The sequence below is a fragment of the Zootoca vivipara genome, chromosome 10 (assembly GCF_963506605.1).
Source record: "Zootoca vivipara chromosome 10, rZooViv1.1, whole genome shotgun sequence".
NCBI classification, from domain to species: Eukaryota; Metazoa; Chordata; class Lepidosauria; order Squamata; family Lacertidae; genus Zootoca; species Zootoca vivipara.
In genome coordinates, this window is record NC_083285.1 from 45,153,762 (window position 1) to 45,170,359 (window position 16,598).

Below are 16,598 nucleotides of genomic sequence, written 5' to 3' on the forward strand. Positions count from 1 at the left end.
TGTGGGTTCAAGGAAAAACTATAGGTATACTTGAAAAAGGAGATTCCCTGGATGCCAAGATCCAGGTTTCAGGCAAGTACTCAGTGAGAGATTCAAAATCACAAACTATTAAGCCATGTCAAGCATGGAAACAGAGACTATTAGACCTTTAAAATGTGCCCTTCTAAGTTCCTTCCAAAGTTTTCCTCTTCCTCCAGCACAGGAAAAGACCGCACATTTAGTACGTTAGAAATGGTTTACTTACAAACACTCCCAAGGTCAGATTCATGTGCTTTTCCATACAGCATTCTCAATAAGTTACCCAATAAGCATAAAACTTGACTTAGCTACAAAGTGGTGAAGGTTCCTAGATTATTGGTATAGGAATTCAAGCGTGGCTGACGAGAGCCATGTGGTCTGAGCTGGAGCAACCAGCTCAACCCTCTTTACATGCTGAGCTTTTCTGGTAGACAGAGAGAGAACGATAGGCCTGATAGACTAGTTCCTCCCAAGGTAAAGGAAGTGGACATAGCTAAGCCTAGCAGGACAGCTAACTCTATGATATTAACCCCTTCATGCATTAATTAGACTTAAGCATGTTGGTTGTATGAGGCTGGTTATCCCACACATTTCCCCCTGGAATATTCCTGGGAACTGTAGCTCCCCCCAACATAGCTGCAATTCCCTGAACCCTTAACAAGCCACAGCTCACAAGATTCTTGGTGTGGGGTAATATGCTTTAAATGTATGGTATGTAAGTAGCCTCAGTTTGAAGGAGGAGCTGTGTGCATGTCTTTCGTTATCAGAAACTAGGACAAGAGTTGGCAGAAGGTCAATTTAGACCAGTATCTGCTGCCCCCCTTGGTTCTATAACCCTTATCCCCAGTGCATTATTCAGAATTGCCATTTGCGTGACCCACTAGGGAAGATAAAAATACAAAAAAAATCAAACCAGTAACAGTTAATTGCACATTTATGCAAAATCGAATTACAGTCGTACCTTGGAAGTCGAACAGAAGCGTTCCGGAAGTCCGTTTGACTTCCAAAACGTTTGAAAACCAAAACACAGCTTCTGATTGGCTGCATGAGGCTCCTGCAGCCAATCAGAAGCCGCAGAAGCCCCATCAGACATTCGGCTTCCAAAAAGAGTTCGCAACCAGAACAGTCACCTCTGGGTTTGTGACATTCAGAAGTCAAAACGTTCAGGAACTAAGCTGTTGGACTTCCAAGGTATTGTTATAAGAATTTTGAGGTCATATACATATATATATTAATAATTGTTCATAAAACATGTACATGAATGTACAGAAACATGTCTGAAGCAGCACAGGAAAACAGGCCTGACTGACACCATTTTGACTCTCTCTGACCAGGTGTTCCTCTGCAAGGAAGAAGGGGGGTGGGGGGAACCTTCTCATTGTCTCAGGAATTAAAGTGATAATCCCTGGCATCCTGATACCTGACTGCCAGACAAAAGGGTGTGATTAACTTGGCTGGGAAACAGGGAAATGTAAATATCTCTCAATTTTGTTGATTAGGTTCTGGGGGCAGGGGGCAGGGTCCAGGGTGCTCAGATTACTGCCACCAGACCTCCCCGTTCATGATGTACCTATGATGAATCTAGGGAGGGGGGGTCTTGGGCTACACCCCTTCTGTGACATATGGATGATGCTTCTGGGGGGTGGGCTGAAACCAATTTCAAATCTCTTTTTAAGGGCAAGACATCTTTGTTTGGGGTTCCTTCCTTGTTCTCCTGTGTGAGAGGAAGGACCCTGTTGCAACAGCAAAAATAAAAGTGCCTTGCTTTGCACGTCCTGGTTTGGTCTCTGTTATTTGGTGGGCAGGAGACGCTTAAACTTTGTCTGCTTGCCAGGATACCTGGACTCTTCCTGGGTCAAGGATCCACTTAATTCTAGGGCCGTGTAGCTCTGCAAAATTTTTACAACAGTTTGGCGACCACTTCGGGGACCCAGTTTTGCCTTGAGCTCCGGGTTCACTGAGGAAGGGGAGCCCAGCGCGCCCTTGCCTCTTTTGCAGGGGGGTAAACCAACCTCAGGACCCGAGGCACTTGGTAGTAATTGAGAGTCCAAGCGGGACCCCCAGGACGAAGCAACGTTTAAAGGGACAAGGCTGTTTTTTTTTAGGAACCAGTTGGAAGCTGGAGACAACGGGATTCGACTGAAAGGATCGGTCGTGAGTATTAAAAGGGGACACCTTGGGTGAGCTAAGAACCACAGCAACTAAAAATCTATTTCTCCACTTGGACTATCCTTTTCTACTCTCCTCTTTGGACCTTAGTTGCAGCAAGGCTGCCAGGCACAGTTACAAGGTAGAACTGAGGTCCAGGGCAACAGTCTTTACGTTAAACGCAGAGCTCAGAAAGACTGTCCCAGCTCCCTTCTGCCAAACTGAGCAGAAGTCTGAGCAAACTGTCGCTTTTCTACCAATCTGGGAATCTGGCTATCCCAGCTCTGTTTCCTATTCCTCTGCTCTTAATCTTCGGGTGAAGACGCCCCCCTGCCACGGCGACCCTTGTTGGGTAGGACCCGTGACCAGGGAATGCAAGTGCGCCTGTTCCTTTCTACTCTGTATTCCTCAGTTCCGACCTGACATTGCGTAGGCAAGCGTTCAGTAGGATCTGAGTCTAGTGTGTAAGAGGCAGGGAAGTTGCTGTGGAACCCTCAGGCAATTGATGACCAGTGGGAGGGTTCCAATAGGGTTTTAGCTGCACCAGGCCGCCTAGTAGTTAGTGCACGCGAACGGCAGGCAGGAACACCACTAGGACGTGGGGGTGAGTCATAGACTCGGGAAGTTAAGAGTGTCCAGGAACAGGGTCGGGGACCCAGAACTGCAGTATAAAAAGACAGAAGTAAAATGGGTGCAACCCACTCTAAGGAATTCCTTTCCCAGACTCCCAACCGAGGCAAAGCACAACTGAGGCTTTGCTCCGGTAAGGACTTTGAGGATGAAAGTCCACTCCAATTCGTTCTCTTAAATTGGCATGAAATCCCCGGGGCGGACAAGCTTGAAGGGAACCAATTGCAAAAACTTTGTAAGAAAAAAACATTGGGTCCGATTTACTATGGACCACCCAGATGAGGGGAAATGGCTACCAGGAGGTTCCTTTAACATACAGTGAATCTCCGCTTTAAAATTAACCCTGGTGAACTCTGAATGGGAAAAGTTTTGTGAGGAATCCTGCAAAGTATGTTATGGTATAAAATTATATATGTTTGCATGTTACATGTTGTCTGTGTTGTCTGTTACGTGTATGTGCGTCTGTTCCTTGTGTCTGCTATAGATAGTTGTTTCCTTTAAAGTAAATGAGAGATATAATCCAGGTTTAGGAAATTAGGGGTTTGTGTTTAAAATTTGGCCATGACACCCACAGACTGCCTTTTTTAAAGCATGCATAGTTTAAAATAATATAAAAATTAAGGCAAGCTTGCTTAAATAATCTTATGTAAGGGCTTGATCAACCCAAAAACATGGCAAATATTTAAAAGAGTGGAGGTAGTGTGTAAAGGTTTGTTTTAAAGAGGCTGTAGAAGGCCATTGTTTCCTCTCCAAAAGTAAAAAGAGGGGGCAGGATGAAGGAAAATAACGAGCTGTAAGTTTAAAAATGCTTGCTCAATGCTTTGAAAATATTTTAAACTTGAAAATGTTCATAAACTCCAGCTATAAGTGGATAAGAGATGTACTCAAGGTTTAGAATGTTATGGGGTGTGTTTAAATTGGCTACAACATCCATAGACTGCCTTCTTAAGTGTGCATAGTTAAAACTGCCAACTTGTTTAAATTTCTAGTATAGAAACAATGTTGAACCGATCAATCTTAAACATTATAAATATGAGAATGAGGTGTGCAAATGTTTGTTATTGAGAGAGGCTCCAAAGGGGAGTCTTTCTCCAAGTGACTAGATGAATATTGACTAAAGGAAAATTGAACAGCTATTCCAATAAAGGTGATTTGTTTGTCAAAGGTAGAGCTTCCATAGCCAGGAATTGTCTATCTGAGTCTAGTTTTAACTTCAATTGTGTTGGACAGAAGGGTTATTGTTGGGCTCCCCATATCAGTCTCTTAAGAAAAAAACAACACATCTGGTTATTCTTTTGTGGGGCAACAATTTTTAAGAAAAATTATAGCCCCAAATGGGGGATATTGTTATAAGAATTTTGAGGTCATATATATATATATAATAATTGTTCATAAAACATGTACATGAATGTACAGAAACATGTCTGAAGCAGCACAGGAAAACAGGCCTGACTGACACCATTTTGACTCTCTCTGACCAGGTGTTCCTCTGCAAGGAAGAAGGGGGGTGGGGGGAACCTTCTCATTGTCTCAGGAATTAAAGTGATAATCCCTGGCATCCTGATACCTGACTGCCAGACAAAAGGGTGTGATTAACTTGGCTGGGAAACAGGGAAATGTAAATATCTCTCAATTTTGTTTATTAGGTTCTGGGGGCAGGGGGCAGGGTCCAGGGTGCTCAGATTACTGCCACCAGACCTCCCCGTTCATGATGTACCTATGATGAATCTAGGGAGGGGGGGTCTTGGGCTACACCCCTTCTGTGACATATGGATGATGCTTCTGGGGGGTGGGCTGAAACCAATTTCAAATCTCTTTTTAAGGGCAAGACATCTTTGTTTGGGGTTCCTTCCTTGTTCTCCTGTGTGAGAGGAAGGACCCTGTTGCAACAGCAAAAATAAAAGTGCCTTGCTTCGCACGTCCTGGTTTGGTCTCTGTTATTTGGTGGGCAGGAGACGCTTAAACTTTGTCTGCTTGCCAGGATACCTGGACTCTTCCTGGGTCAAGGATCCACTTAATTCTAGGGCCGTGTAGCTCTGCAAAATTTTTACAACAGTTCAACTGTAAAACTATTTAGTTTAATTAACAAAGTTGATCTAGTGATACCAACCTCAAAGTCTGATAGTCATTTACACCTCCCCCCTGCTGCCCACTTGCCTCTTAGCACCCCCAGGTAATCCCACCCCACAGGGAGAGTACTGCCCATTTGGGAAACCACTGGTCTCGATCCACTGGAGCAGCTCCGGGTGATTTACAGCAGGGTTCTGGATGCTCAGCAATTGCCAAACACAGTGTTCTTCAGCCCTGGGTCCCCAGATGTTCTAGGATTCCAACCCCAGTCACTCTTGACCACTGGCTCCACTGGCTGAGAATGATGAAAGCCTTCCCCATCATCACCACTGCTCACCCCCAGAATGAAAATTAGGCTGCTGAGACAAAGGCTGGGCAGGGAACCAGGGCTCAGTTTTCGTAAGAAAGGATAATGAGGTGAGTGGCTCATCCACAGGACACATTCACAGCCAGAGTGGTTTAACAATTAGTCTTCCTCTTCACAGAAAACTGAATTGTAGCTCTGTGAGAGGAGTAAGTGCCCTTAAACTACAACTCCCAGAATTCTTTGGGGGAAGCCACAACTGTTTAAAGTGCCATCATAGTGCTTTAAATATATGGTGTGAAGGCGGCCCAGTTCTGGTACTGAAAACAATTTTGTAGGCGAGCATGTCTTCAAGCATCATCCATTTCTGAATTTTAAATGCCTACCCACCCCAGTCACTATTTTTGCACCTGGCTCCAGTTGGTGAATTAAATCAGGATTCTATTTTAAAAGCAACATAGATCCCAGAAGGTAATAGGCTGCCTCCACCCACCTGTGCTAACAGCTCCTTTGGATGAGGAATGCATACAGAACATGGTCATATGATAATCATTGTTCCTAGCTCAACAAGAACTCAATCTCTTACAGTGCTCCCCCATAAGTAGATCCTCTGGGCTCCTGGGCTTTTGATTGCTTTATTCGCATGCTGCATGACATTGTAAATAAACACACTTGCCACCAGCACACCTTGCATTGCTCTATATTCAATGGACCTATTTCAAGGTGTGCAGCCTCATGCAAAGGTGTACAGCTTTAAGTTTGTTTAGGTGTGTATAAAGTGCATTCGTGTGATCAGTGTTTGCAGATGGAAGTACTTGTGATAGAGGGTTGAGACACTAACCCCAGCTTTTGGCTTAATGTATATCAGGTGGCATAGAGCTTTTGGAGTTAAATGGGCTTTCATCCACCCTTTGCAATGGCTTTAGAACAGGCACCCCCAAACTTCGGTCTGGACTACAATTCCCATCTTCCCCAACCACTGGTCCTGTTGGCTAGGAATCATGGGAGTTGTAGGCGAAAACATCTGGAGGGCCGCAGTTTGGGGATGCTTGCTTTAGAATGAAAGCTGGGTGGTGGGGAGGGGATAACACATAAATTACTACCCGTGAAATAGCCCTGTATATTGCACTTCAAACCTTCCTATCCAAGTTCCATATCCGAACAGCAGTACAGAGAATTAGCCAAATTCAAATATCATTTTATATATTTCTTTCAGGCATGTTGCTTTTCAGCGAAGAAGCCTTTATCAAAACAAAACAAAACAAAAACCCTCCAATGCAGCTGAACAGAACAGAGCTGGAAGGGGAGATATGCTGATAAGAGTGGCTCTCAGATATATACATCTGAGCTACTTCTATCAGCCAAAAGGGCTTTCACATTTTAAAAGCACATCATATCAACACTCTACCAGCTTAATAGGAGCACAATCCATTTTCTCATACTGTATATGCTTCTGCTGCCAATGTATAATTAATATCTATTCTTTCACCAGTTTTTTGGGGGTGGAGGGGAGGGACTCTGAAGTTAAAATGCCTGTGTTTGAATATATCAAAGATTAAACTTCAAAAAAAGAGCAATGACTTTTAAAGAGCATTTGCAATTGTTACTTTTTATATGTCATAATAGCTATAGCACTGTTTTCAAGGGGAGTCAAACAGTGTCATGACCAAGGGCTCCGACTGCTCATCCTCAGGGGGAAACCTCATGGATTTAGAGGACATATTTAACAGGGAAGAAGATTTGCCCTCTGAGCTGGCCTGTGACATCCCTACCTCATAAGAAGTTCCAGGACCAGAAGGGCCCATGATGGCTGACATCTCTCGCCTAAAGCTGTCACATTACCGTCTGTGATGTTGGAGGCAACAGCACAACCCGTCTCCTCCACATTACCAGAATCTACAGCTCCTAAAACAGGCTGGGCCCCTTTAAGAGAATAGGCTTGACCCTCATCGGAGGCTGGAGCCACCTGCTTAAAGGAAGCAGCAGTCCTGTTTAATCTCTCTCTCTCTCTCTCTCTCTCTCTCTCTCTCTCTCTCTCTCTCTCTCTCTCTCTATATATATATATATATATATATATATATATATATATATATATATATATAAATGTAAGAAGGGCATGTGGGGTTTTGTCCACTTTTCTCCGAAACCGCTTCACCAATTCCGTTAAAATTTGAACACAACGTCCAAAGCGAATGTCTGATGGCTCTTATAGTTTTCAAAGACAGATGTCACACCTCCGCCAGGTGAAACCCCCAAAAACCCATTCCAGAACGCACCACTCAGCCAAAAGTGCATGCTGGGAAAAGAACCAGGTTGCAAACCAGCGCCCTCTAGTGGTGGCTACACTGGTACTACACCTATAGAACCTTCCCTCTAAACAGCACCTTGGCTGCCGTTTACATACTAGGCCGAAGCCTTTACAGACTAGGCCAAATGGAGGTACAGTGGTACCTCGGTTTATGAACACAATTGGTTCCAGAAGTCTGTTCATAAACTGAAGCGTTCATAAACTGAAGCGAACTTTCCCATTGAAAGTAATGGAAAGTGGATTTATCTGTTCCAGACGGTCTGTGGAGTACTTAAACTGAAGCGTTCATAAACTGAAGCGAACTTTCCCATTGAAAGTAATGGAAAGTGAATTAATCCGTTCCAGATGGGTCCGTGGCGTTCGTAAACCGAAAATTCGTAAACCGAGGTGTTCATAAACCGAGGTTCCACTGTACTGACTCGCCTGGGTGGGGGACGGGATAGATCAGGACACAGTGGGACCAGTCACAGGGATGAGTCGGGGTGGGGGGGAGAGGGGACGTGATACGTCATGGGTCAGGACAGGGTGGGGGGAATCACAGGGGTAAGCCAGGGGGTGGGGGGAGGAAGAGGTGGGATACATCATGGATCAGCACAGGGTGGGGGCAGTCACAGGGATTAGCCACAGCAACGCGTGGCAGGGTCAGCTAGTGCAATATAACTATATGAAATATTCACCCCTGCCTTGTCTGAGTCCAGACTAACTTCACATGGAGATATCAAGGGTGATACCCAACTTGCTTGTTTGCTTTTTGGACTTTGATCTCTGCTTTGCCTGACCTTGTCTTTCTGGACTTACCCTCTGCTTTGGCTGAGCTTGCCTTGCTTGGGCTTGACCTACACTTGACCAACTTTGCTTCCTGGATCTGGGATTGGTGCTAGCAATCTTTGCGCCAGCATCCCTGAACTTTGTGTCCAACCTAAACCCCACATTTGAGCCAGAACCCCATTCTCCAACTGAGACTGTTGCCTTGGGCAGAACAAACGTACACCACTTTTTAAAGTGAAGGAATTTGTGGCGTTGGCATGCTTACCTGTATTTATTCATCAAAAAGTGGAACTAGGAAACTGACTTTTAATGATCATCTCCAGATAGATAATAGCAAGTTACCTGAAACCTACAGGGTTTTCCCTCACCATAAGATGCTCCTGCCCTTCTATAACACCTTCCATGATCAAACCACCTTCCCACCTTGGCCACAGAAAGATTTAAGACAGGCATAGACAAACTCAGCCCTCCAGATGTTTTGGGACTACAACTCCCATGATCTCTAGCTAACAGGACCTGTGGTCAGGGATGATGGGAATTGTAGTCCCAAAACATCTGGAGGGCCGAGTTTGCCTATTCCTGATTTAAGAGCTCTGTGTAGCCAGGAAGCTTGTGTATTTCCCTGGGTGCAGCTTCATTCAATGGGTGACGATGCCCTTCTGATATTTATGCCGCTGTGGTCAAGGGCAGACCTGTGGTAACTCAAGTTGTGATCTACAACATATGGTGTCCTGAACAAAATGCTTTAGAAGCCACTACATCAGGACAAACAAACACACTGAACAATTAAAGTACCTTAAGATGCTTTTAATTTTAAAAAAAATCAGAATTCACTTTTTTTAAAAAAAGTAAAACAGATTTCAGTTCACAAGGGAGAAATGATTGGTACTGTGTAGTCAGATGAAATAATTTGCCACGGTCAAAGTGCTCGCTGGATTCCGTAAGTAACCCTTTCCTGTGGTTTGGCCAATGTGACTGGACTTCCACAACTCATTTGTGCAACCTGAAACCCTTATTTTGCCATACCATGATCAGTGCATTCTTCCACCCAGACAAGCAGCAGTGAACAAAGGACATCATTCATGCCCAAAAAAGGGACAGCGGAACCCCATATTTCCTGTTGAAATGCTTCACACATTGGCAAGAACATCTTAAGACAGGATTTTTGAAGGCCAGCCCCTTCCCTTGTACAAGGCAATGTTTCTGCCCCTTGTTGAGGTGAGAGGCCAAAAACTCACAGGCTCTTCCCCTTCCCTTGTGAGATGATGTGCTCAGGCTGTGCCCGCATGAACCACTCCACCCAAGCGCCATCATAAATGGCCACGTCAGCCTTGCCACACAGATACGCCCCCAGAGCCACGTGGCAGGCTGTGACCCCTGAACCGCAAGTGGCCACCAGGGGCTTGGAGAGATCCACTTTCTTCTCCTGAAACAAGCTGCGGATGTCCTCTGGACTCTTCTCCAAGCCAGACTCGGTCAGGAAGTCAGTGAAAGGGATGTTCACCGAGCCAGGGATGTGACCAGGTTCAATTCCTGGAGAAAGTTAAAACAAAATAAAAAGTATTTAAAAAAAAACAGTTATACCAACCACATAGGACACACACTTGCTCAAGAAGCAGATTGGTTTGAAAATGGGAAACTCTATTTACAATGCTCGTTTTCTTCTTCCTTGAAATTCAAATCGCCTTCATTTAAATCAACCCATGTGAGCAACAGTGTGTGAGCATCCTCTGCAGAACTTGGCCTATATATAAGCAGGATCTCACCTAAGACAGTGAGACATAGCTGCAAACTTGCACCTGCTTGATCACTGAGCTAGCAAGTGGAGAGGAAACGCTTTAAGCTTAAAGTGTGTTCCAGGAATCATTTTGCAACAGAGCACTTGAGAAAACAATTTTGGTTTTTTTACAGTGTCCCCAGCAAAGATCTGTGCATCGGGCGCAGTAAGGTAAATCTTTCTGCATCGAGAGTCTGCAACCCTCCAGATGTTGTTGGATTCCAACTCCCTTCAGCCCTGGTCAGCATGGCCAATGGTCAGGGATGGTGGGAATTTTAACCCAACGATATCTGGAGGGCACAAAGTTCTCCAGTACAACCCTACAGACCTCATCCATTGAATACATGTGACTTGAGGTAGGAAAAAACCCCTTGATCTCCAGAACCAAGACATTGCACTCATGCCTATCAAGCGGTTGACCAGGCCTTGAATGAAAGCACCTAGAGAGGTTCTTAGAGGTGGGGAAAGTGTCCCTTCAGATGCTGCTGGACTTAAGCTCCTTATGGCTGTGTTTCAGGATGGGGAGAAAAGTCAGGGATGCTGCACACAGCAGGTTGCCCAGTGATGGGCAAATTTCAGGGGGAGACACCTCAAAGGGGGGATCCATAGGGAATCACCCCTGGATGTCCCCCCTCTGGGATGTCATCGGGGGCCAAGGACCACACCCACAGAAAAGTGGCTGATAGGTGACAGAAGGACCCTGATTGAGAGGTAGGGAGGCACTCCCAGGTGAGAGATGGGAGGGTCCGCCATTTTCTGTGGACTGCCAGGATGGAGAGCTACTTTGACTAGAGAGAAGATTCTGAATTTGTGCAACATTTTTGTTATTTTAGATACCCTGCGGCTGATTTTCTCCTCCCCTGCTGTTGCGAGAATCTGTATTTCATGAGGAAAATGTATTCTGTTATGGATTTCATATCAATTGTATTTACATAACTGTTCCAATTTTTATATTGCACAGATACTATGTTAACACCCTGACATTTGTGTTGTCTGTTGCAAAACACCCTGTGGTGCTTTGATGAAGTGGGGTGGTGGTGGTATATAAATGTAATAAATGCTGTATATACTTGAGTATAAGCCGACCCGAATATAAGCCTCAAAAAACTGGGGAAACTTATTGACTCGAGTATAAGCTGAGGGTGGGAAATGCAGCACCTACTGGTAAATTTCAAAAATAAAAATAAATACCATCCTATGCCTTTCCCAGCTGTCGGCGGCGGGGTGGGGGGAGAAGCGGCGAGGAAGGATCCCTTCCTCGCCGCTTCTCCCTCCCCGCCGCCTTGCACGGAGCAAAAATAGGACGGGGATTCGGAGAGTCGCAGCGCAGCGCTTCTCCAAACCCCCAGTCCTGTGCCTTTCTCCGCTGCCACCCACCTCACTCAAATATAAGCCGAGGGTGGCTTTTTCAGCACATTTTTGGTGCTGAAAAAGTAGGCTTATACTCGAGTATATATGGTAACAAGAATTGTTCCAGCCAGCATTGCCAGTGGTCAGGGATGATGGGATTTGTAGTCCATCAGGAGGGCTGCACTTCCCTCATCCCTGATCTAGAGGCTTCGTATCCTGCACTGATGCCTCTCCCTTGCTTCTTTCCTTCTCAGTCGCTGAGCTAAAGGAAGCCAACTCTTCTGTCCTCAAGGTCTAAAGAGATGTGTTACCTTCCCGAGGTTCTGCCTCCGTCCCAGTGAACCTCCCAGCTGACCGAGCATCCACCACCTGGAAGCGTTGGGCCTCAATGTTCTCCTTAACATCCTCGTGGGCTTTCACTAGCAATCTGTCCAGAGAGGCATGGAATTCTGCGGGGACAGGCCGGCTCTTCCCAGAGCTGACGGGATGCCCCTCGCGCAGCCAGTTCTTCAGCCCGCCATCTAGGACGGAAACGGCGTCATGCCCAAAGGCCCGGAACATCCACCAGACGCGAGGGGCAGAGAAAGAGCCCTGGTCACTTGCGTCATAGACCACGACATGGGAGTCGCTGCCAACCCCCAGTTTGCTCACGTACTCTGCAAAAGCCGCTGGGCCGGGGAGCATGTGGTCGTACGGCGAAGTGCGGTCGCTGCACTGGTCAATGTCGAAGAAAGACGCTCCGGGGATGTGGCGCTCCTCAAACTCGCTCCGGGGGTTGCGCTTCATTTTGGGGAGGTACCAGGAGGCGTCCAGGAGCCGCACAGCCAGCCCAGCTTGAGGGGATTTGATGGCTTCTGAGACCCATTTGGCCGACACCAGAGCCCGGTAGAGAAGCTGCTGAGACATGGCGCTCAAGTCCTGTTCGGGTTCAGGAGGTATCTGGGATTCTGCTGGACTGTCCGCACTATGGCGAAAGAAGATGAAGCAACAAACATTGTCATCCCCACAAGAATAGGGAGGAGTTCACCTCCCATGGTGTGTGGGGGGGGAGCTCCACCTTATGAGCTAGTCTTGGCCCAGCAAAGTTCCAATTTGGCCCACAAAGCCATTTTCCTCCAAACCATGCCCACCTGTCCATAAGTTCTGGGTTGTGTCAGCTGATCGGTGGGTGTAAATGTGTCACTGCTTCTGGGTGCTGCTTTGCCAGCATGTTCCCAACAGGGGAAGCAGATCCCTGCAGAGGGCAGAACTGGACCCACCACTTGAGTTCAATCCTGCTGGGTGCTGCTCTGCCAGTGCATTCTCTCTGTGGTCTCTGTGGCCCTCCACGGGTCAACTGTGACAGGAGGTTGGGACTGCCCACCTATCAGTCACCTGACGTTATCATGACACCAGATGAGTGACAGGTGCACTGCCCACCCACCTATCAAAGTTGGGTCCGTGGGGTGGGTGGAGATAGAAAAACTGGCCCATTGGACCTAAAAGTTCCCCGACCTTAATGTAGACAAATAGAAAGACAAATTTAGCCTATTATGTGGTTGAGTTAGATGCAGTGTGTTCTTGATCCAACAAACTCGCCAACTTGTAGAAAGCAACAAAAATGGCAAGGGGGTGAATGAGTTTGTGTGAACACTGTCTTGTGTGTTTACCAGAATCAGAGAGCTATTGTTTCTTTCGTAGATTAAATATGGTTAGAAGCTTATGCTAAATTGGACACCTGAAAGGACTCTCTCTCTCGAATCATGGGAACATTTCCCTGGTTAGTTGCAGGAAGCAAATAAAGATTTAGAAGGACCACTACAGCAGTCTTCAGTTATCTGCTCGGTCTAAAATGTTGTCTCAAAGAATTAGGTGAACTGCTGTCTGCAAGATATGCTGGGAGAGGGAAGTCAATAAGAATTAAGTTCAAGGAGAAAGGGAAATTTAGGTTGGCTAGTAAGGGACAGCAGAACACCTTCTTTGATAATACAGTAAAAGAGCACGCAGCCCAGGAAAAACATATCCATTTTCTCCTCCGGAAGTTTTTTTATACAGGAGACAGAAAGACTATTTGTGAGAGGTGAAGGAGTATGTGTGCTGTAAACATTGTCACTTGTGGTTCACAGCAGTAGACACTCATTGACCTACTTTCTATTTGTTCACTAAATTTTTAGGAACCATGAATAGTCTCACACTCAGTATTGCTATCAGAGAGCAGACCATGTTGAGTTGCACAAATCCACCTCAACACAGCAAGCTGTAAGCTTTAAGCAGAACACACGCACACCCTTCCTGATGCTAAAAAAAAAAAAAATCTCCATACAGTCTTCCCCATTAAAAGCCAATTTCCTGACTTAGGACAGCCAGGTTTTCCCACGGCACATCTTCCTAATAACCAATGCATAACCTGAGACACAGCTCAGAAGGGTTTAGTCCTTGAACCAACTTCAAATAACAGGACTCACATCTGGCACATGCGAATCGATTTTATTTTTTTAAAAAAGTGATTGGAGTGCCTTCCATCATTGCAGAAAAGCCACATTTGGTCCCAGTATAAATTAATATACTTTTTTTTAAAGGCACTATTGATTTAAAGGTGGTTGTGTTAAGCTGCTGTGCAGTTTTTTGAGCGGCATCAAACACATAGGTGGAAAGAAGAAGTGGAATTCTTTTTTCATTAAATATATAAATAAATATAAGTTAAACCTTATCTTGTGGGCAAGAGAAGTTGAGAATATCTCTTCTATAGTCTGCTGCGAACACCTGCAATTTTTAGAAATTCTTATGTATGTGATTATATATACCGGGTATATATATATATATATATACTGTGTGTGTGTGTGTGTGTGTGTGTGTGTGTATGTATGTACCCTGTTTCTCCTATTTTAAGACATAGTCATAAAATAAGCCATAGCATAAGCATTCAAGGAATATAAGCCATACCCCGAAAATAAGACATAGTGATAGGCACAGCAGCAATGCCTGCCATGGCAGGAGGAGGAGGGAAAAAAAGACATCCCCTTAATATAAGCCATAGTGTTTTTTTTTTAGGAAAAAAAAATATAAGACGGTGTCTTATTTTCAGAGAAACACGATGGGGAGACAGGAGATTTTGATCCCTGTGGTGTAAAACTAGCTGGAAGATCCCGGGCCAATGTACAGCTGGTGGAAAGAGCTGCACAATTGTGATGGTGATCTCAGTTGGGATACCTTAGTAGGTAGCATAGAAGCCAATTCCTAGGGTTGATGGGCATTGCCATTCAAACAGTGTGCATGTGCCGTGCCATGTGATCAATGATGTGGGGCGGGGCTTCCCTGGTGCGTGTCCCCACCCCCACCCCAATATTTTATTCAAGTTGACACCGCTGGTAAGTAGAGAGCATGAGACTCTTAAACTCAAGGTTGTGGGTTCGAGTCCCACGTTGGGAAAATGAGTAATGCATCGCAAGGGGTTGGACTAGATGACCGCGGTGGTGCCTTTCCAACTCCACAAATCTACGATCTCCTCGGACGCTCCGCCAGGCGAGCGCCCGCGTTCCCGTCTCTTCCTGAGCAGGCGAAAGGCTTGCAGGATCCGACGGCCTCTCCCGAGCACATGGGGCGGGACTCCCCTCTCTGCAAAAGCCTTTACGGCTTCACGCCCCATTCAGCCAGGCACCCCCGACAGGATCCGCCTCCCCCCCCCCCCCGACCAAGGTACCTCTTCGTCCTTCCGACAAATCCCGCCGAGGACGATCGCGCTCGCTCCGAGGGCCCCGCACCGCTACCGCCCGCCGGGGCTGCCTCCTTCCCCGTCCATTAGGCCGTTACGTGCATTTTGGGTGGAGACAAGGGCCACATCCCACTTTGCCAACCAGTGGCAGAAAAGAGTTTGCCGGGGCAAACCAAGTCGGGGCAGGGAAGGAGGGGAAACCGGCGCGACGTCTCCGGCCCGGATGAGCAGACCGGGTCCCCTTCGGGACCGAACCGCGGAGGTGGCCTCGCTTTCCTTCCCTGGAAAAGGGAGAAGGGAGACTGGGCGAAGCGCGAAACCCTCGGGAGCCTCTTTCGGCTCGGGAGCAGGAGCCGCGCTCCCCCCGCCGCCTCCCTGCAGCAACAGGCCGCTGAACCTAAAAGAAAGAGGCGTATATATATATACTGTATATATATTGGGGGTGCCCCAAGTTTCTTAAAGCGCGGCCAAGGGGGGTAAGTAGCCTGCAGGGGGTGTTCCCAGCTGTACATTGGCCCGGGATCTTCCAGCTAGTTTTACACCACAGGGATCAAAATCTCCCGTCTCCCCATCGAACCCCTTTTCCTTAAAGCAGACAAAGCGGCGTTTGTGGAAATTGCAGCTGATCCACTAACGGGGAGTAATCCCTGCTATCTCGCTCTCATTGGCAGGGACAGGAGGAAGGAGGAACTCCTGGAAGGCGGAGGGATGGGCGGTGCCAAGGAACAAAGATACAGTAGTCCATTACTGTACTGTAGTCACTTCTGCTTGTTAAAGGTCCTGGGCATGTGAATTTAGTTCAGAGGCTTTCTATGTGCACTTGGGCGAGTTTTGAAGCGTTACTGTGTGCTGCTGTAAACAACACCTTGTTCTTAAAAGGAATCGGGGTTCTCACAGCCTCTGAACTCCATGGAACCCGGGTGTCTTATATATGCTTTCTTGGAAGTAAAGTCCCCCCCTCGTTTCTCTAGTAAGTGTGCTTTAGGGCTGCAGCGTTCTTATTTCAGACCTCCCGATAGTTCCTCTGGAGCAGAGCCAAGACACTCAACAGCGTCTGCTACTTTTAACTTTTTGCTCTGCCTCTCACTTCTGGGTTAATTCTCAAATTCGTTGGGAACAACTATATACGCACCAAAAGGCCTGTCATGCATAGGCAGCAAAAGTTTCCAATGCAAAAGCATTCATTCTGTGCCCCTGTAACGGATCTGGTTAGAGTTCTGAACAGCTGGAGGGTGTTTCAGATCGATAGCCTGAGTTCTCTCTCAACTTTTCCTCTTTGCCCTTTGGGACCCCACATTCTCAGCCTTCTTGGGAAGCTTACTAGTAAGTTTCCCCTTTCAGGCTAGCCCTTTGCCCCACTGCCGGTTCAGCCAATCACACCACACTCTTGTACCCTCACTTACTGTAGAACTTCAGACATATTTTTTTTCTTGTTACAGCACGTCCCGTAACAGCTGGTGTAGAAAGGAACTGGGAGAGGTTTTTTGTTCTCTGCTAGGACTTGATCCAGGTACTTGAAACAGACTAAATGTTT

The 16,598-nt window shown here is 46.4% G+C and overlaps 1 protein-coding gene across 2 annotated transcripts; it reads right to left on the reverse strand.

Annotated features, from left to right (window-relative positions):
* Window positions 1–9,038: 9,038 nt before the first annotated feature.
* MPST (mercaptopyruvate sulfurtransferase) lies at window positions 9,039–16,588 on the reverse strand. Of its 2 annotated transcripts, none has more exons than XM_035128097.2 (3): window positions 16,468–16,588; window positions 11,685–12,337; window positions 9,039–9,779 (listed from the first exon to the last, which is right to left on the reverse strand). In XM_035128097.2, the coding sequence occupies exons 1-3, from the start codon at window positions 16,482–16,484 to the stop codon at window positions 9,481–9,483; spliced, it is 969 nt and encodes a 322-aa protein (XP_034983988.1). In that variant the 5' UTR covers window positions 16,485–16,588; the 3' UTR covers window positions 9,039–9,480. The 2 variants fall into 2 exon arrangements, with proteins under 2 accessions (XP_034983988.1, XP_034983989.1); XM_035128098.2 differs by lacking the exon at window positions 16,468–16,588 and adding an exon at window positions 15,053–15,197.
* Between the last annotated feature and the right edge of the window lie 10 nt (window positions 16,589–16,598).